The 18395-nt window shown below is 50.8% G+C and overlaps 1 protein-coding gene across 1 annotated transcript in view; it reads left to right on the forward strand.

The window, feature by feature from the left end:
• The window catches only part of CHRNB1 (cholinergic receptor nicotinic beta 1 subunit), a 149660-nt gene that overhangs the window by 96625 nt on the left and 34640 nt on the right, over positions 1-18395 (forward strand). The window contains exons 8-9 of the mRNA XM_075331918.1: positions 483-706; positions 773-936. Of these exons, the coding sequence (XP_075188033.1) occupies positions 483-706; positions 773-936 (388 nt within the window). The remainder of the gene's footprint in view (positions 1-482; positions 707-772; positions 937-18395) is intronic.

Raw genomic sequence — 18395 nt, forward strand, 5'->3', positions numbered from 1 at the left:
TCATAATAATATCTCTGGCCTAATTCAGTGCATCATACTTATATGGTGCATACTTGTATTGGTGGAGACGAAAAGTACTACCAGGGTAGTATATGCAGACATGACAGTACAAGGGCGGTATATACAGACATCGTGCGGTGCTAGGGGGCATATGCAGACATGGCAGTACTAGGGCGGTATATACAGACATAGTGCGGTACTAGGGCAGTATATACAGACATGGCAGTACTAGGGCAGTATATACAAACATAGTGCGGTACTAGGGCGCTATATACAGACATAGTGGTGTACTAGGAAGGTATACACAGACGTAGTTGTATAGTAGGGTTGTATACACTGACATAGTTGTATAGCAGGGCGGTATACACAGACGTAGTATGCGGTACACATTGACATAGTTGTACAGTAGGGCAGTACACACGTATGCCACGTTTCCATGGTCGCTCCTCCTTTTATCCTCCCTACCCCATCCTCGTTTCCAGGTGAGAAGATGACCCTCTCCATCTTCGCCCTCCTCACCCTCACCGTCTTCCTGCTGCTTCTGGCTGATAAGGTCCCGGAGACCTCGCTGGCCGTTCCCATCATCGTCAACTACCTGATGTTCACCATGATCCTGGTCACCTTCTCCGTCATTCTGAGTGTGGTGGTCCTGAACCTTCACCACCGTTCGCCCAACACCCACCATATGCCCCAGTGGGTGCGGCAGGTACGGTGGGCTGCACGTGAGGGGACGGCGTCTCTCCCCATACTAATGTCTCCCTTCTGTGTTTAGATTTTCATCCTTTTTCTGCCCCGGTATCTTCGGATCAGCCGTCCTAAACCTGAGACCACTGTAGTGGCCCCTCCACCAGTACGGACAGTCGCCACGCCGCGACACGCAGACGAGTACTTTATACGGAGGCCGGAAAATGATTTCATCTTCCCTAAACCTGAACGGTACGTAATAACTATCAGCGGTCCATAGAGGGGAGATGAGAAGATACCTGCTCCCCACCGAGATGATGGGGGCCATAGAGGAGCACTACAGGTGTGGTGGTCAGGGGTGCCCGCAGCCCATCCGAGTGTTTACTGATAGGGCTGATCTCTGGGTTGATGGGGCTGATTACTGGGTGATGGGGCTGATCTCTGGGTGATTGGGCTGATGTCTGGGTGATGGGGCTGATGTCTGGGTGATGGGGTTGATCTCTGGGTGATGGGGATGATCTCTGGGTGATGGGGCTGATCTCTGGGTGATGGGGCTGATCTCTGGGAGATGGGGCTGATGTCTCAGTGTTGGTTCAGATCTCTGGATGATGGGGCTGATCTCTAGGTGTTGGGGCTGATGTCTTGGTGTTGGATCTGATGTCTGGGTGTTGGAGCTAATCTCTAGGAGATGAGGCTGATCTCTGGGTGATGGGGCTGATCTCTGGGTGGTGGAGTTGATCTCTGGGTGATGGGGCTGATCTCTGGTTGATGGAGTTGATCTCTGGGTGATGGAGCTGATCTCTGGGTGATGGAATTGATCTCTGGGTGATGGGGCTGATCTCTGGGCGATGGGGCTGATTTCTGGGCGATGGAATTGATCTCTGGGTGATGGGGCTGATCTCTAGGTGATGGGGCTGATTTCTGGGCGATGGGGCTGATCTCTGGGTGATGGGGCTGATCTCTGGGTGATGGGGCTGATCTCTGGGTGATGGGGCTGATCTCTGGGTGATGGGGCTGATCTCTGGGAGATGGGGCTGATTTCTCAGTGTTGGAGTTGATCTCTGGATGATGGGGCTGATCTCTAGGTGATGGGGCTGATGTCTTGGTGTTGGAGCTGATGTCTGGGTGTTGGAGCTAATCTCTAGGAGATGGGGCTGATCTCTGGGTGATGAGGCTGATCTCTGGGTGGTAGAGTTGATCTCTGGGTGATGGAGCTGATCTCTGGTTGATGGAGGGCACACAAAAACGTTCCTTTGTTCTCTTAAGTAGAAAAACTATTAACACCGTTTTTAGGTGCCACGTTAATGCTAGAAAAATAAAGAGCATATTGTCAGAATCCCGGTGAAGCGCTGAATGCAGCGCACCATTTGTCTTTACTAGGCAATCGCTGGTATCCCGACAAATTAATATTGGCCACTAAAATCCTGATAGATGCGTTGTGTTTGGTATCTATGTGAATGAAAAATCCTCTATGAATCGACAATATAGCACTACATGCTCGGCATATGGTTGTAGATTAATCGGCGATGAGGACTTGAATAGCCCCATGAATAGATTAGCGAATCTTGGGGCTACCCGCGCCCCCATCGCTGTACCAAGCTGATGCAGATAAAGCTGATCCTGAAAAGTAAAGAGGTAAAGTTCCAATATAAACCCAGACCCTTCAGGAGGAATTCCCTCTGCAGGTCCGGCATATCGGTAATGCTGTTCAGATAATACCCTACTGCTCGTATGCACAAATCATGCTGGATATTCGAGTATAGGCCATTTACATCCATGGTAATGAAGAGAAAATCCTCCTCCATGTTCTATTCTTACACTCATAAGAAGCTGATGTGAGTCCAGGAGACGTGAGGGGAGGCTTTTACCAGATCTCGCAGAAACAGGTGGCTATAATGCGACAGCTGACTGGCGAGTGAGCCGATGCCGCTATTATTGGCCGATCCCGCTATTATTGGCCGATCCCGCTATTATTGGCCGGCCCCGCTATTATTGGCCGATCCCGCTATTATTGGCCGATCCCGCTATTATTGTCCGGCCCCGCTATTATTGGCCGATCCCGCTATTATTGGCCGACCCCGCTATTATTGGCCGGCCCCGCTATTATTGGCCAATCCCGCTATTATTGGCCGGCCCGGCGGATTGTCCAGGCTCTCATGTACTTTGGGCAGGTGATAGAATATTACTGGATTCGGATATTTGTTGGTCAGAAATCTCTTTTCTTTTTTATTTATGTTTTTTCTATGCGCATCATTAATTAAATCATGATATTCCTCAGTACATAGAGGGATCAGATTTTAATTTTTTTATAATATTTTTCATCCGCAAGTATATTGAACGCGTCTTTCAAATAAACTTCCCTATCCTGAAGCACAATTCAGTCGACGATTCATAGACGATTTAATTTTTATATGGAAGGGAAGTAAAGAAAAGGCAGAGGAATGTATAAGTGAGATGAATGTGGACCAGTGCGGCGTGACATTTACTGCAGAAATTAAGAAAGAAAACATTTAATTTTTGGATCTAGAGTTATCCCATGAGGGCAAACAGATTATTAGTAAAACCTTTTTTAACAATCGATACGAATATTTTTTTGGACTATCGCAGCGCGCATAACAAAAAAGGGAAAACAAATATTCCATAGAATCAGAAAGAACAAAGAGGACTATATAGAACAATCCAAAATACTGATTAATAGATGTGATGATAAACAGTGTCCGAGAAAGCTGATGATGAGCGCCTCTACCGCTAATTTACAGAGGACTCAGGACGAAGGTTTGGTTAAAAATAAAAATGGAAATAACAAAAATAAATACAATAGAAAAAAACAATAGATGGCGGTACAATTTCATTACGGCTTACAATCATAATAATAACGATATTGTAAATATATTGAACAAATACTGGTATCTCTTGAAAAGGGATACATATTTGTAAAAAGTATTACCACAAAAACCTAACATTACCTATCGCAGGGGACAAACTATAAAAGGTATTATCGCCCCCAGCAATTTAAAGCAATTCCCAGGGTGTCAATAACCTATGTTAAAAAATAAATACAGAAAAATGGGTGTTACAAGATGCCGGGCAAAAAAATGCTGCTGTTGTGAAATTATTGATCACAATGCAGATACTGTTCTGTGCAACAATACGGGGGAACAAATTCCAATGAAGCAGACGCTATCTTGTGACGGCCAATTTGTAGTGTATGTGATCACATGCGTCTGTGGCATCCAGTACGTGGGGTGCACCATGCAGTCGCTTACAACACGTATGAATGGCCACAGGCACAATGCCAAAACTGGATTTATGAAACAGTTTATCCAGACATTTATGCCTGAAACATAATAAAAAATTCAACATAAAAGTAACAAATCCCTGAGGATTGTCCAAACCGTGCTGAGAGATTAAACCGCAAAGAATCCTTTTGGATATTTAAAATGGGGACTCTACACCCAGATGAACGGAACAACATAACTGAGGGAACATAGAACAAAAAAAGAGAACACATCCCAGGGTTGAAAAATTACTACATTTTTATAACAAAATGTATTACCTGTATATATATTCCTTATGGGCATTTTAAGGTGTGTATTTTTATATTGCTTTATATGAGTGTTTTTTATCAGGTGTCTTTTCAGTGTTTTATGAGTATTTGATCAACTCTTTCATACAAATAAGCTTTTAAACCTAACAAAGGTAGTAGATAGTTACAAGTAATTACATATCACATCTTAATGGTTTTTGTTTTTTTATTTTGTGTTGTTTTTTTTTCTTCATTTAATTGTATGGTGTAAGGGCGGCTTTGCACGTTGCAACATCGCACGTGCGATGTCGGTGGGGTCAAATCAAAAGTGACACACATCCAGCGTCACTTTCAACATTGTTGTGTGTAAATCCTAGATGATACGATTAACGAGCGCAAAAGCGTCGTTATCGTATCATCGGTGTATTCTCCGACATTTCGATAATGCCGGTGCAGCGACAGGTACGATGTTGTTCCTCGTTCCTGTGGCAGCGCACATCGCTGTGTATGAAGCCGCAGGAGCGAGGAACATCTCCTACCTGCCGCCGGCGGCTATACGGAAGGAAGGAGGTGGGCGGGATGTTTACATCCTGCTCATCTCCATCCCTCTGCTTTTATTGGCCGCCTGCCGTGTGACGTTGCTCTGACGTTGTACGACCCGCCCCCTTAGGAAGGAGGTGGCACGCCGGCCAGAGCAACGGTCGCACGCCAGGTGAGTGCATGTGAAGCTGCCGTAGCGATAATGTGCGCTACGGCAGCTATCACAAGATATCGTTGCTGCAACGGGGGCGGGGACTATCGCGTGCGACATCGCAGCATCGGCTTGCGATGTCGCAAGGTGCAAAGCCCGACTTAGGATCTCTACAAACTACCGACCTGCAATGCAATTTCTAATGGGTGTGTCAAAAACTGGCCAGACTTGGTCCCCACCCGAATTAACGTGTTAGAACTCCCTATAGAATTTAACATAAAATCTAGTCAGAAATGTAGTGCGTCCAGACAATACACCTGAGGAAGACATTTGTTTGTCGAAACGCATTGTTTGTTCTTGTAAAAATAATAAAAAATTGTACAGGAAATAATTGCAGCCTGTATGATGGAGTGTTTGTGAGCGCACACAGCCTGTATGATGGAGTGTTTGTGAGCGCACACAGCCTGTATGATGGATTGTTTGTGAGCGCACACAGCCTGTATGATGGAGTGTTTGTGAGCGCACACAGCCTGTATGATGGAGTGTTTGTGAGTGCACACAGCCTGTATGATGGAGTGTTTGTGAGTGCACACAGCCTGTATGATGGAGTGTTTGTGAGTGCACACAGCCTATATGATGGAGTGTTTGTGAGTGCACACAGCCTGTATGATGGAGTGTTTGTGAGTGCACACAGCCTATATGATGGAGTGTTTGTGAACGCACACAGCCTGTATGATGGAGTGTTTGTGAACGCACACAGCCTGTATGATGGAGTGTTTGTGAGTGCACACAGCCTGTATGATGGAGTGTTTGTGAGCGCACACAGCCTGTATGATGGAGTGTTTGTGAGCGCACACAGCCTGTATGATGGAGTGTTTGTGAGTGCACACAGCCTGTATGATGGAGTGTTTGTGAGCGCACACAGCCTGTATGATGGAGTGTTTGTGAGTGCACACAGCCTGTATGATGGAGTGTTTGTGAGCGCACACAGCCTGTATGATGGATTGTTTGTGAGTGCACACAGCCTGTATGATGGAGTGTTTGTGAGCGCACACAGCCTGTATGATGGAGTGTTTGTGAGTGCACACAGCCTGTATGATGGAGTGTTTGTGAGCGCACACAGCCTGTATGATGGAGTGTTTGTGAGCGCACACAGCCTGTATGATGGAGTGTTTGTGAGTGCACACAGCCTGGAGGATGGATTGTTTGTGAGCGCACACAGCCTGTATGATGGAGTGTTTGTGAGCGCACACAGCCTGTATGATGGAGTGTTTGTGAGCGCACACAGCCTGTATGATGGAGTGTTTGTGAGCGCACACAGCCTGTATGATGGAGTGTTTGTGAGCGCACACAGCCTGTATGATGGAGTGTTTGTGAGCGCACACAGCCTGTATGATGGAGTGTTTGTGAGCGCACACTGCCTGTATGATGGAGTGTTTGTGAGTGCACACAGCCTGTATGATGGAGTGTTTGTGAGCGCACACAGCCTGTATGATGGAGTGCTTGTGAGCGCACACAGCCTGTATGATGGAGTGTTTGTGAGCGCACTCAGCCTGTATGATGGAGTGTTTGTGAGCGCACACAGCCTGTATGATGGAGTGTTTGTGAGCGCACACAGCCTGTATGACGGATTGTTTGTGAGTGCACACAGCCTGTATGATGGAGTGTTTGTGAGCGCACACAGCCTGTATGATGGAGTGTTTGTGAGCGCACACAGCCTGTATGATGGAGTGTTTGTGAGCGCACACAGCCTGTATGATGGAGTGTTTGTGAGTGCACACAGCCTGTATGATGGGGTGTTTGTGAGTGCACACAGCCTGTATGATGGAGTGTTTGTGAGCGCACACAGCCTGTATGATGGAGTGTTTGTGAGTGCACACAGCCTGTATGATGGAGTGTTTGTGAGCGCACACAGCCTGTATGATGGAGTGTTTGTGAGCGCACACAGCCTGTATGATGGAGTGTTTGTGAGTGCACACAGCCTGTATGATGGGGTGTTTGTGAGTGCACACAGCCTGTATGATGGAGTGTTTGTGAGCGCACACAGCCTGTATGATGGAGTGTTTGTGAGTGCACACAGCCTGTATGATGGAGTGTTTGTGAGCGCACACAGCCTGTATGATGGATTGTTTGTGAGCGCACACAGCCTGTATGATGGAGTGTTTGTGAGCGCACACAGCCTGTATGATGGAGTGTTTGTGAGCGCACACAGCCTGTATGATGGATTGTTTGTGAGCGCACACAGCCTGTATGATGGATTGTTTGTAAGCGCACACAGCCTGTATGATGGAGTGTTTGTGAGTGCACACAGCCTGTATGATGGAGTGTTTGTGAGTGCACACAGCCTGTATGATGGAGTGTTTGTGAGTGCACACAGCCTGTATGATGGAGTGTTTGTAAGCGCACACAGCCTGTATGATGGAGTGTTTGTGAGCGCACACAGCCTGTATGATGGAGTGTTTGTAAGAGCACACAGCCTGTATGATGGAGTGTTTGTGAGCGCACACAGCCTGTATGATGGAGTGTTTGTGAGCGCACACAGCCTGTATGATGGAGTGTTTGTGAGCGCACACAGCCTGTATGATGGATTGTTTGTGAGCGCACACAGCCTGTATGATGGAGTGTTTGTGTGCGCACACAGCCTGTATGATGGAGTGTTTGTGAGCGCACACAGCCTGTATGATGGATTGTTTGTGAGCGCACACAGCCTGTATGATGGAGTGTTTGTGAGCGCACACAGCCTGTATGATGGAGTGTTTGTGAGCGCACACAGCCTGTATGATGGATTGTTTGTGAGCGCACACAGCCTGTATGATGGAGTGTTTGTGAGCGCACACAGCCTGTATGATGGAGTGTTTGTGAGTGCACACAGCCTGTATTATGGAGTGTTTGTGAGCGCACACAGCCTGTATTATGGAGTGTTTGTGAGCGCACACAGCCTGTATTATGGAGTGTTTGTGAGCGCACACAGCCTGTATGATGGAGTGTTTGTGAGCGCACACAGCCTGTATGATGGAGTGTTTGTGAGCGCACACAGCCTGTATGATGGAGTGTTTGTGAGCGCACACAGCCTGTATTATGGAGTGTTTGTGAGCGCACACAGCCTGTATGATGGAGTGTTTGTGAGCGCACACAGCCTGTATTATGGAGTGTTTGTGAGTGCACACAGCCTGTATGATGGATTGTTTGTGAGATTGACTCGCCCACCCCAGGGCTATGGGACACCCGGTGCCGGGCCGGACTAGTCCGGTGGTAGTCAGTGGTGGCTGGGCCCGGCTCCGTGGCCCTGGTGGGTGTCAGTAAAATATGTGGCTTGCTTATTAATGGTTGTGTTCGTGACGCCACCTGTGGTATGCGGCTATTAAGCCGCCGCTGCTGTGTGGGGCCTCCGGGATGATGTTATGGCAGCAATGGTGGTACTGCTCCCCACAGGTGGAGCAATGCCCGGGGCACAGTTGGTGCTTGTGAGTGTCTATGCAGATGAAATAACAGAGGCAACTCCAAGGGTGCAGTTCCAGTTATTTACTCACAGTTCTTGTCAGGGCAGCAGGACCCTTGGACTGCTGGGACCTCTGTCAGGGACCTCCGCCTTCTGGGTGATTCAGAGTATGAAATCCGGTACCCTTCTCTTAGTGTCTCCTTCTCTGCTGTCTTCACTAGCCTTGCCTTAGTTGAGATGGACCTGGCTTGGCCTCCACCGCAGCCTCCAGGCTGGGGGGTCACCTGTCGGCTGATTACCCCTGTTCTGAAGGTCTGCTATGGGTTCTGGCCCTGGGAGCTTGCAACGTCCCTGGGCCTCGGTTTTTACTGTTTGGAGATTGTCTTTTCACTCCTCCAGTCTCTAGGGACCGTCCCCTGTCGCAGCTAATCACTCCACCGATGTCAATGTGGACCAGGCCACCGCAGCCTGCAACTACTCGTAGCGCCTCTGGGCCCTCGGCTTCGGTACCCAACAAGGACTGCTCGTGGTACCTACAGGACTACCCGCGGCCCTGCGACCCTTTCTTCCTTTTCTTTCTCCTTTTCCTTGCCTGCCTCCAGCAGGCCTCCTCCTCCCTCCTTGCTCTCGTTCTTCTCCTCCAACTACATGCTCACTCCTTACTCTCTCACTCCCTGAGGGAACTAACTAAACTTGACCTTCCCTTCTCTATCTACTCTCAGATGGCTCCTCCCACCTCCCCAGTTGCTAAGCTACCACCCTATGGGAGCAGGGATGGGTCTTACAGCCCCTCTCAGCATGCAGCATGGGAGGGTTGCCTGCCACTTTCCCTGGTCCTGTGTGTCCCTAGCAATGGGTGTAGTGTGGATTTACCAGGGGACCGGAGTTCACTCTCTTCCTCTCCCAGAATGGGGCATCACACCGCTGATGGGGTGCAATGACCTGTGCCTCAGGGGCGCCACACACCCCCACAGCAAATCCCAGCACGTCCTCGGGCTGAAAAACAACAAAAACAAATGGGAGAACTGCAAAACATTTTTGGTATGCAATAACATAAAACAGTAAAACATTTCTTCCCTTTATGGGAGGCACATATCATAAACGTTGCGAACTTCTTATAAAGAAAACTCTAAGTGTGCACTTCCAGTCCGTTGCACGGTTCGGGCAAATCCCCCATAATTCTGGTAGGGGGCACAACAGGTGCAACTTTATACATTTTTGGCTACTACAAGTCCAGTAGCCCGGCAGTTCGTTTCTTTCAATCAAACAAAAGGACATAATCAACCAGCCATTAAGTCCAATGGCCTGGTTACATAGACATATAAACTACATACCAGCCACTAAGTCCAGTGGCCTGGTAAGACATAACACATACACTTCCACCGGGGCCCACACTCCAGTTCAGTGGCCCGGTAGCACATAACATGGGGGGTGACGTCTTCGAAAAGAATCAGGGGCAGTACAGTAGGAAAGGGTGGCATCTTCGAAAAGAATCAGGGGCAAAACATAAGGGACTTCTTCAAAAAGAATAAGGGGCTATGTACAGTTCGGCAGCTCTTCATCTTCCTTACTCTCGAGGATAGATATCAGGATCCCACTCCGGCATGGCTCCTGGCAGCAGGTACGCTGACGAGATCATCGTCTGGGTCCCTTGAGCACTGGTCCCTGACCTTCTGCGCTGTCCCGCAGCCTGGATTGGAGTGGGGCTGCCTGTAGGCGTTGCACGGCGCTGCTGCAGAGGGCTGCTTGTCTGCAGGGGGCTATTGCTGTGGTCTCTGGGGCCCTGCTTTGGCCGGGCGCCCTGCATCACACGCGCCATGGAGATCCTGGTCTGCATGTCCTGGGTAACTGTTGTAGGCCCGCTGCAATGTTCTGCGGCCTGGGTCTGTCTGTCTGGAGGGCTGCGGCCGCTGCTGGCAGGGGAATCGCTGCGAGATGGCATGGCGCGGCGCCACTCCGGTTCCTCCGGGGTCGCTTCTTCCTGCACAATGCGCACATGCAGCGCATACCACCCGCGGTCCCCCATCAGCCGGGCATATTCAACCACATCACCCGGCTTGGCATCGCGCCCTGGGTGGCCTCTGGGCAGGTGCTCCTCAATATCTCTCCGGGCCACGAACACATCCTTGCCCAGGCCGGGCTCTCGGATGAAGCCCCAGCCACCTTTCTGCCGAAAATCAACTACGGTGCCCCGTCTTACTGGGCACTCGGTCCCCTTCAGGGCCTTCCGGACCTCTTCCTTGGAGGCCAGATTGGCGACTTCTCGGGCCCTTCTCTTCTCTTCCCGGAGTTCCCGCTCCCGCTGGTACTCGACCACCAGCCTCCGGCACGTCAGCTCGTTGGCCAGGGGAGTCTGCTTGGGGAGCAGCGGCCGCTGCAGTCCCCTGGTTTCTATGGGTGCTGCGTCCCAATTCGCTCCCGGGGATGCCATTCCCAGGAGGCTCACAGGGGGACTCGGCAGGGGGCCCGCTAGTTGCTCCGGGTTCATCCCACCCCAGGCTCCGTCTGCGGGGGTCTCAGGCAGGCCTCCGGTGCTCCACCGAGCGTCCGCTGGGTAGGCCGGGAAAGCCAGGGGGTCAGTGAAGGGGCTAAGCGGGGGTTCATGGCGGGGCCTTGGGTCCGGACTGGACGGGGTTTCTGGCTGCTCACCCTGCACTTGCTCCGCGGCATCCATCCACCGTTCCAGATCCTCCGGCACCCTCGGTGTCTCTCTCCGCCGGTCCGCCTCCATGCTGCTCAGCCTCCGGGCCAGAACTCTCATTTCTTCCTGGAGCCGATCCAGCTTGCAATCCTCTCTGCCGGTCCCTGGCGCACCTCTCTGCAGCTCCTCCGTCATGCTTCCGACCTGGGGGATGCTGCCTGGAACACTGCTCGGGTGCTCGACCACGCCACTCGGCTGCTCCCTTTCCCTTCTTGGAGGCGGGGCCAGGGGCTGCACTAGCAACTGGCGCCAGACTGGCGCCCAGCCCACCATGGCCGGCATCACTCCGTTTGCGATAAGGTACATTTTCTTTTTTTCTGCTGGTCTGGCCTTCAGGTTCTCTTTGCCAGTCGGCCAGCTTATCTGGGCGCCATCTCTTCTTCTTCCGCCTTCTATGGCGGGCACCGCTTCGCGCGCTTTTCTTGGACAAGGGGGCGGGGCTTCTCTTCGCGCCCTTTCTTCTTGCACGCCCCCTTCTTCCCGCTCTCAGCAGCGCTAATGGCGGCGGTTTCTCAGTAACGTACACAGTCTGTCACACGGTTCCTCAGGCGCACAGTACTCAGTTAGACCGTGCACGAAATCCTGTTCGTGACGCCAAGATTGACTCGCCCACCCCAGGGCTATGGGACACCCGGTGCCGGGCCGGACTAGTCCGGCGGTAGTCAGTGGTGGCTGGGCCCGGCTCCGTGGCCCTGGTGGGTGTCAGTAGAATATGTGGATTGCTTAGTATTTGTTGTGTTCGTGACGCCACCTGTGGTATGCGGCTATTAAGCCGCCGCTGCTGTGTGGGGCCTCCGGGATGATGTTATGGCAGCAATGGTGGTACTGCTCCCCACAGGTGGAGCAATGCCCGGGGCACAGTTGGTGCTTGTGAGTGTCTATGCAGCAGAAATAACAGAGGCAACTCCAAGGGTGCAGTTCAAGTTCTTTTACTCACAGTTCTTGTCAGGGCAGCAGGACCCTTGGACTGCTGGGACCTCTGTCAGGGACCTCCGCCTTCTGGGTGATTCAGAGTGTGAAATCCGGTACCCTTCTCTTAGTGTCTCCTTCTCTGCTGTCTTCACTAGCCTTGCCTTAGTTGAGATGGACCTGGCTTGGCCTCCACCGCAGCCTCCAGGCTGGGGGGTCACCTGTCGGCTGATTACCCCTGTTCTGAAGGTCTGCTCTGGGTTCTGGCCCTGGGAGCTTGCAACGTCCCTGGGCCTCGGTTTTTACTGTTTGGAGATTGTCTTTTCACTCCTCCAGTCTCTAGGGACCGTCCCCTGTCGCAGCATAATCACTCCACCGATGTTAATGTAGAACAGGCCACCGCAGCCTGCAGCTACTCGTAGCGCCTCTGGGCCCTCGGCTTCGGTACCCAACAAGGACTGCTCGTGGTACCTACAGGACTACCCGCGGACCTGCGACCCTTTCTTCCTTTTCTTTCTCCTTTTCCTTGCCTGCCTCCAGCAGGCCTCCTCCTCCCTCCTTGCTCTCGTTCTTCTCCTCCAACTACATGCTCACTCTTTACTCTCTCACTCCCCGAGCGAACTGACTAAACTTGACCTTCCCTTCTCTATCTACTCTCTGGTGGCTCCTCCCACCTCCCCAGTTGCTAAGCTACCACCCTATGGGAGCAGGGATGGGTCTTACAGCCCCTCTCAGCATGCAGCATGGGAGGGTTGCCTGCCACTTTCCCTGGTCCTGTGTGTCCCTAGCAATGGGTGTAGTGTGAATTTACCAGGGGACCGGAGTTCACTCTCTTCCTCTCCCAGAATGGGGCATCACACCGCTGATGGGGTGCAATGACCTGTGGCGACGGAAGCCTCAGGGGCGCCACAAGCGCACACAGCCTGTATGATGGAGTGTTTGTGAGTGCACACAGCCTGTATGATGGAGTGTTTGTGAGCGCACACAGCCTGTATGATGGAGTGTTTGTGAGCGCACACAGCCTGTATGATGGAGTGTTTGTGAGCGCACACAGCCTGTATGATGGAGTGTTTGTGAGCGCACACAGCCTGTATGATGGAGTGTTTGTGAGCGCACACAGCCTGTATGATGGAGTGTTTGTGAGCGCACACAGCCTGTATGATGGAGTGTTTGTGAGCGCACACAGCCTGTATGATGGAGTGTTTGTGAGCGCACACAGCCTGTATGATGGAGTGTTTGTGAGTGCACACAGCCTGTATGATGGAGTGTTTGTGAGCGCACACAGCCTGTATGATGGATTGTTTGTAAGCGCACACAGCCTGTATGATGGATTGTATGTGAGTGCACACAGCCTGTATGATGGAGTGTTTGTGAGCGCACACAGCCTGTATGATGGAGTGTTTGTAAGCGCACACAGCCTGTATGATGGATTGTTTGTGAGCGCACACAGCCTGTATGATGGAGTGTTTGTGAGCACACACAGCCTGTATGATGGAGTGTTTGTAAGCGCCCACAGCCTGTATGATGGAGTGTTTGTGAGCGCACACAGCCTGTATGATGGATTGTTTGTGAGCGCACACAGCCTGTATGATGGAGTGTTTGTGAGCGCACACAGCCTGTATGATGGAGTGTTTGTGAGTGCACACAGCCTGTATGATGGAGTGTTTGTGAGCGCACACAGCCTGTATGATGGAGTGTTTGTGAGCGCACACAGCCTGTATGATGGAGTGTTTGTGAGCACACACAGCCTGTATGATGGATTGTTTGTGAGCGCACACAGCCTGTATGATGGAGTGTTTGTGAGCGCACACAGCCTGTATGATGGAGTGTTTGTGAGTGCACACAGCCTGTATGATGGAGTGTTTGTGAGCGCACACAGCCTGTATGATGGAGTGTTTGTGAGCGCACACAGCCTGTATGATGGAGTGTTTGTGAGCGCACACAGCCTGTATGATGGAGTGTTTGTGAGCGCACACAGCCTGTATGATGGAGTGTTTGTGAGCGCACACAGCCTGTATGATGGAGTGTTTGTGAGTGCACACAGCCTGTATGATGGAGTGTTTGTGAGCGCACACAGCCTGTATGATGGATTGTTTGTAAGCGCACACAGCCTGTATGATGGATTGTTTGTGAGCGCACACAGCCTGTATGATGGAGTGTTTGTGAGCGCACACAGCCTGTATGATGGAGTGTTTGTGAGCGCAGCCTGTATGATGGATTGTATGTGAGTGCACACAGCCTGTATGATGGAGTGTTTGTGAGCGCACACAGCCTGTATGATGGATTGTTTGTGAGCGCACACAGCCTGTATGATGGAGTGTTTGTGAGCACACACAGCCTGTATGATGGAGTGTTTGTAAGCGCCCACAGCCTGTATGATGGAGTGTTTGTGAGCGCACACAGCCTGTATGATGGATTGTTTGTGAGCGCACACAGCCTGTATGATGGAGTGTTTGTGAGCGCACACAGCCTGTATGATGGAGTGTTTGTGAGTGCACACAGCCTGTATGATGGAGTGTTTGTGAGCGCACACAGCCTGTATGATGGAGTGTTTGTGAGCGCACACAGCCTGTATGATGGAGTGTTTGTGAGTGCACACAGCCTGTATGATGGAGTGTTTGTGAGCGCACACAGCCTGTATGATGGATTGTTTGTGAGCGCACACAGCCTGTATGATGGAGTGTTTGTGAGCACACACAGCCTGTATGATGGAGTGTTTGTAAGCGCCCACAGCCTGTATGATGGAGTGTTTGTGAGCGCACACAGCCTGTATGATGGATTGTTTGTGAGCGCACACAGCCTGTATGATGGAGTGTTTGTGAGCGCACACAGCCTGTATGATGGAGTGTTTGTGAGCGCACACAGCCTGTATGATGGAGTGTTTGTGAGCGCACACAGCCTGTATGATGGAGTGTTTGTGAGCGCACACAGCCTGTATGATGGAGTGTTTGTGAGCGCACACAGCCTGTATGATGGAGTGTTTGTGAGCGCACACAGCCTGTATGATGGAGTGTTTGTGAGTGCACACAGCCTGTATGATGGAGTGTTTGTAAGCGCACACAGCCTGTATGATGGATTGTTTGTAAGCGCACACAGCCTGTATGATGGATTGTTTGTGAGCGCACACAGCCTGTATGATGGAGTGTTTGTGAGCGCACACAGCCTGTATGATGGAGTGTTTGTGAGCGCAGCCTGTATGATGGATTGTATGTGAGTGCACACAGCCTGTATGATGGAGTGTTTGTGAGCGCACACAGCCTGTATGATGGAGTGTTTGTAAGCGCACACAGCCTGTATGATGGATTGTTTGTGAGCGCACACAGCCTGTATGATGGAGTGTTTGTGAGCACACACAGCCTGTATGATGGAGTGTTTGTAAGCGCCCACAGCCTGTATGATGGAGTGTTTGTGAGCGCACACAGCCTGTATGATGGATTGTTTGTGAGCGCACACAGCCTGTATGATGGAGTGTTTGTGAGCGCACACAGCCTGTATGATGGAGTGTTTGTGAGTGCACACAGCCTGTATGATGGAGTGCTTCTGAGCGCACACAGCCTATATGATGGAGTGTTTGTAAGCGCACACAGCCTGTATGATGGAGTGCTTCTGAGCGCACACAGCCTGTATGATGGAGTGTTTGTGAGCGCACACAGCCTGTATGATGGAGTGCTTCTGAGCGCACACAGCCTGTATGATGGAGTGTTTGTAAGCGCCCACAGCCTGTATGATGGAGTGTTTGTGAGCGCACACAGCCTGTATGATGGATTGTTTGTGAGCGCACACAGCCTGTATGATGGAGTGTTTGTGAGCGCACACAGCCTGTATGATGGAGTGTTTGTGAGTGCACACAGCCTGTATGATGGAGTGTTTGTGAGCGCACACAGCCTGTATGATGGAGTGTTTGTGAGCGCACACAGCCTGTATGATGGAGTGTTTGTGAGTGCACACAGCCTGTATGATGGAGTGTTTGTGAGCGCACACAGCCTGTATGATGGATTGTTTGTGAGCGCACACAGCCTGTATGATGGAGTGTTTGTGAGCACACACAGCCTGTATGATGGAGTGTTTGTAAGCGCCCACAGCCTGTATGATGGAGTGTTTGTGAGCGCACACAGCCTGTATGATGGATTGTTTGTGAGCGCACACAGCCTGTATGATGGAGTGTTTGTGAGCGCACACAGCCTGTATGATGGAGTGTTTGTGAGCGCACACAGCCTGTATGATGGAGTGTTTGTGAGCGCACACAGCCTGTATGATGGAGTGTTTGTGAGCGCACACAGCCTGTATGATGGAGTGTTTGTGAGCGCACACAGCCTGTATGATGGAGTGTTTGTGAGCGCACACAGCCTGTATGATGGAGTGTTTGTGAGTGCACACAGCCTGTATGATGGAGTGTTTGTGAGCGCACACAGCCTGTATGATGGATTGTTTGTAAGCGCACACAGCCTGTATGATGGATTGTTTGTGAGCGCACACAGCCTGTATGATGGAGTGTTTGTGAGCGCACACAGCCTGTATGATGGAGTGTTTGTGAGCGCAGCCTGTATGATGGATTGTATGTGAGTGCACACAGCCTGTATGATGGAGTGTTTGTGAGCGCACACAGCCTGTATGATGGAGTGTTTGTAAGCGCACACAGCCTGTATGATGGATTATTTGTGAGCGCACACAGCCTGTATGATGGAGTGTTTGTGAGCACACACAGCCTGTATGATGGAGTGTTTGTAAGCGCCCACAGCCTGTATGATGGAGTGTTTGTGAGCGCACACAGCCTGTATGATGGATTGTTTGTGAGCGCACACAGCCTGTATGATGGAGTGTTTGTGAGCGCACACAGCCTGTATGATGGAGTGTTTGTGAGTGCACACAGCCTGTATGATGGAGTGCTTCTGAGCGCACACAGCCTATATGATGGAGTGTTTGTAAGCGCACACAGCCTGTATGATGGAGTGCTTCTGAGCGCACACAGCCTGTATGATGGAGTGTTTGTGAGCGCACACAGCCTGTATGATGGAGTGCTTCTGAGCGCACACAGCCTGTATGATGGAGTGTTTGTGAGCGCACACAGCCTGTATGATGGAGTGTTTGTGAGCGCACACAGCCTGTATGATGGATTGTTTGTGAGCGCACACAGCCTGTATGATGGATTGTTTGTGAGCGCACACAGCCTGTATGATGGAGTGCTTGTGAGCGTACACAGCCTGTATGATGGAGTGTTTGTGAGCGCACACAGCCTGTATGATGGAGTGTTTGTGAGCGCACACAGCCTGTATGATGGAGTGTTTGTGAGTGCACACAGCCTGTATGATGGAGTGTTTGTGAGTGCACACAGCCTGTATGATGGAGTGTTTGTGAGTGCACACAGCCTGTATGATGGATTGTTTGTGAGCGCACACAGCCTGTATGATGGAGTGTTTGTGAGCGCACACAGCCTGTATGATGGAGTGTTTGTGAGCGCACACAGCCTGTATGATGGAGTGTTTGTGAGTGCACACAGCCTGTATGATGGAGTGTTTGTGAGTGCACACAGCCTGTATGATGGAGTGTTTGTGAGTGCACACAGCCTGTATGATGGATTGTTTGTGAGCGCACACAGCCTGTATGATGGAGTGTTTGTGAGCGCACATAGCCTGTGTGATGGATTGTTTGTGAGCGCACACAGCCTGTATGATGGAGTGCTTGTGAGCGTACACAGCCTGTATGATGGAGTGTTTGTGAGCGCACACAGCCTGTATGATGGAGTGTTTGTGAGCGCACACAGCCTGTATGATGGAGGGTTTGCGAGTGCACACAGCCTGTATGATGGAGTGTTTGTGAGCGCACACAGCCTGTATGATGGAGTGTTTGTGAGCGCACACAGCCTGTATGATGGAGTGTTTGTGAGCGCACACAGCCTGTATGATGGAGTGTTTGTGAGCGCACACAGCCTGTATGATGGAGTGTTTGTGAGCGCACACAGCCTGTATGATGGAGTGTTTGTGAGTGCACACAGCCTGTATGATGGAGTGTTTGTGAGTGCACACAGCCTGTATGATGGAGTGTTTGTGAGTGCACACAGCCTGTATGATGGAGTGTTTGTGAGTGCACACAGCCTGTATGATGGAGTGTTTGTGAGCGCACACAGCCTGTATGATGGAGTGTTTGTGAGTGCACACAGTCTGTATGATGGAGTGTTTGTGAGCGCACACAGCCTGTATGATGGAGTGTTTGTGAGCGCACACAGCCTGTATGATGGAGTGTTGTGAATGTTAGTTATGTTTTGGCTGCTGGGAGGCTCCCTCTGGTGGCCAGGAAATGTTTGGACAGAGACCAGGTGTGTTGTGCAGTGGGTGTTTCCTTTCCTAACTCTCTGCTTATTTAAGTCCTGGTCTGATTGCAGGGTGTTGCTGGATGTCAGTTGTTCTTTGTATCTCTAGCCTGCTTAATCCTGCTTTACACCACATCT

This window comes from Anomaloglossus baeobatrachus, unplaced genomic scaffold, assembly GCF_048569485.1.
Source record: "Anomaloglossus baeobatrachus isolate aAnoBae1 unplaced genomic scaffold, aAnoBae1.hap1 Scaffold_105, whole genome shotgun sequence".
NCBI lineage: Eukaryota > Metazoa > Chordata > Amphibia > Anura > Aromobatidae > Anomaloglossus > Anomaloglossus baeobatrachus.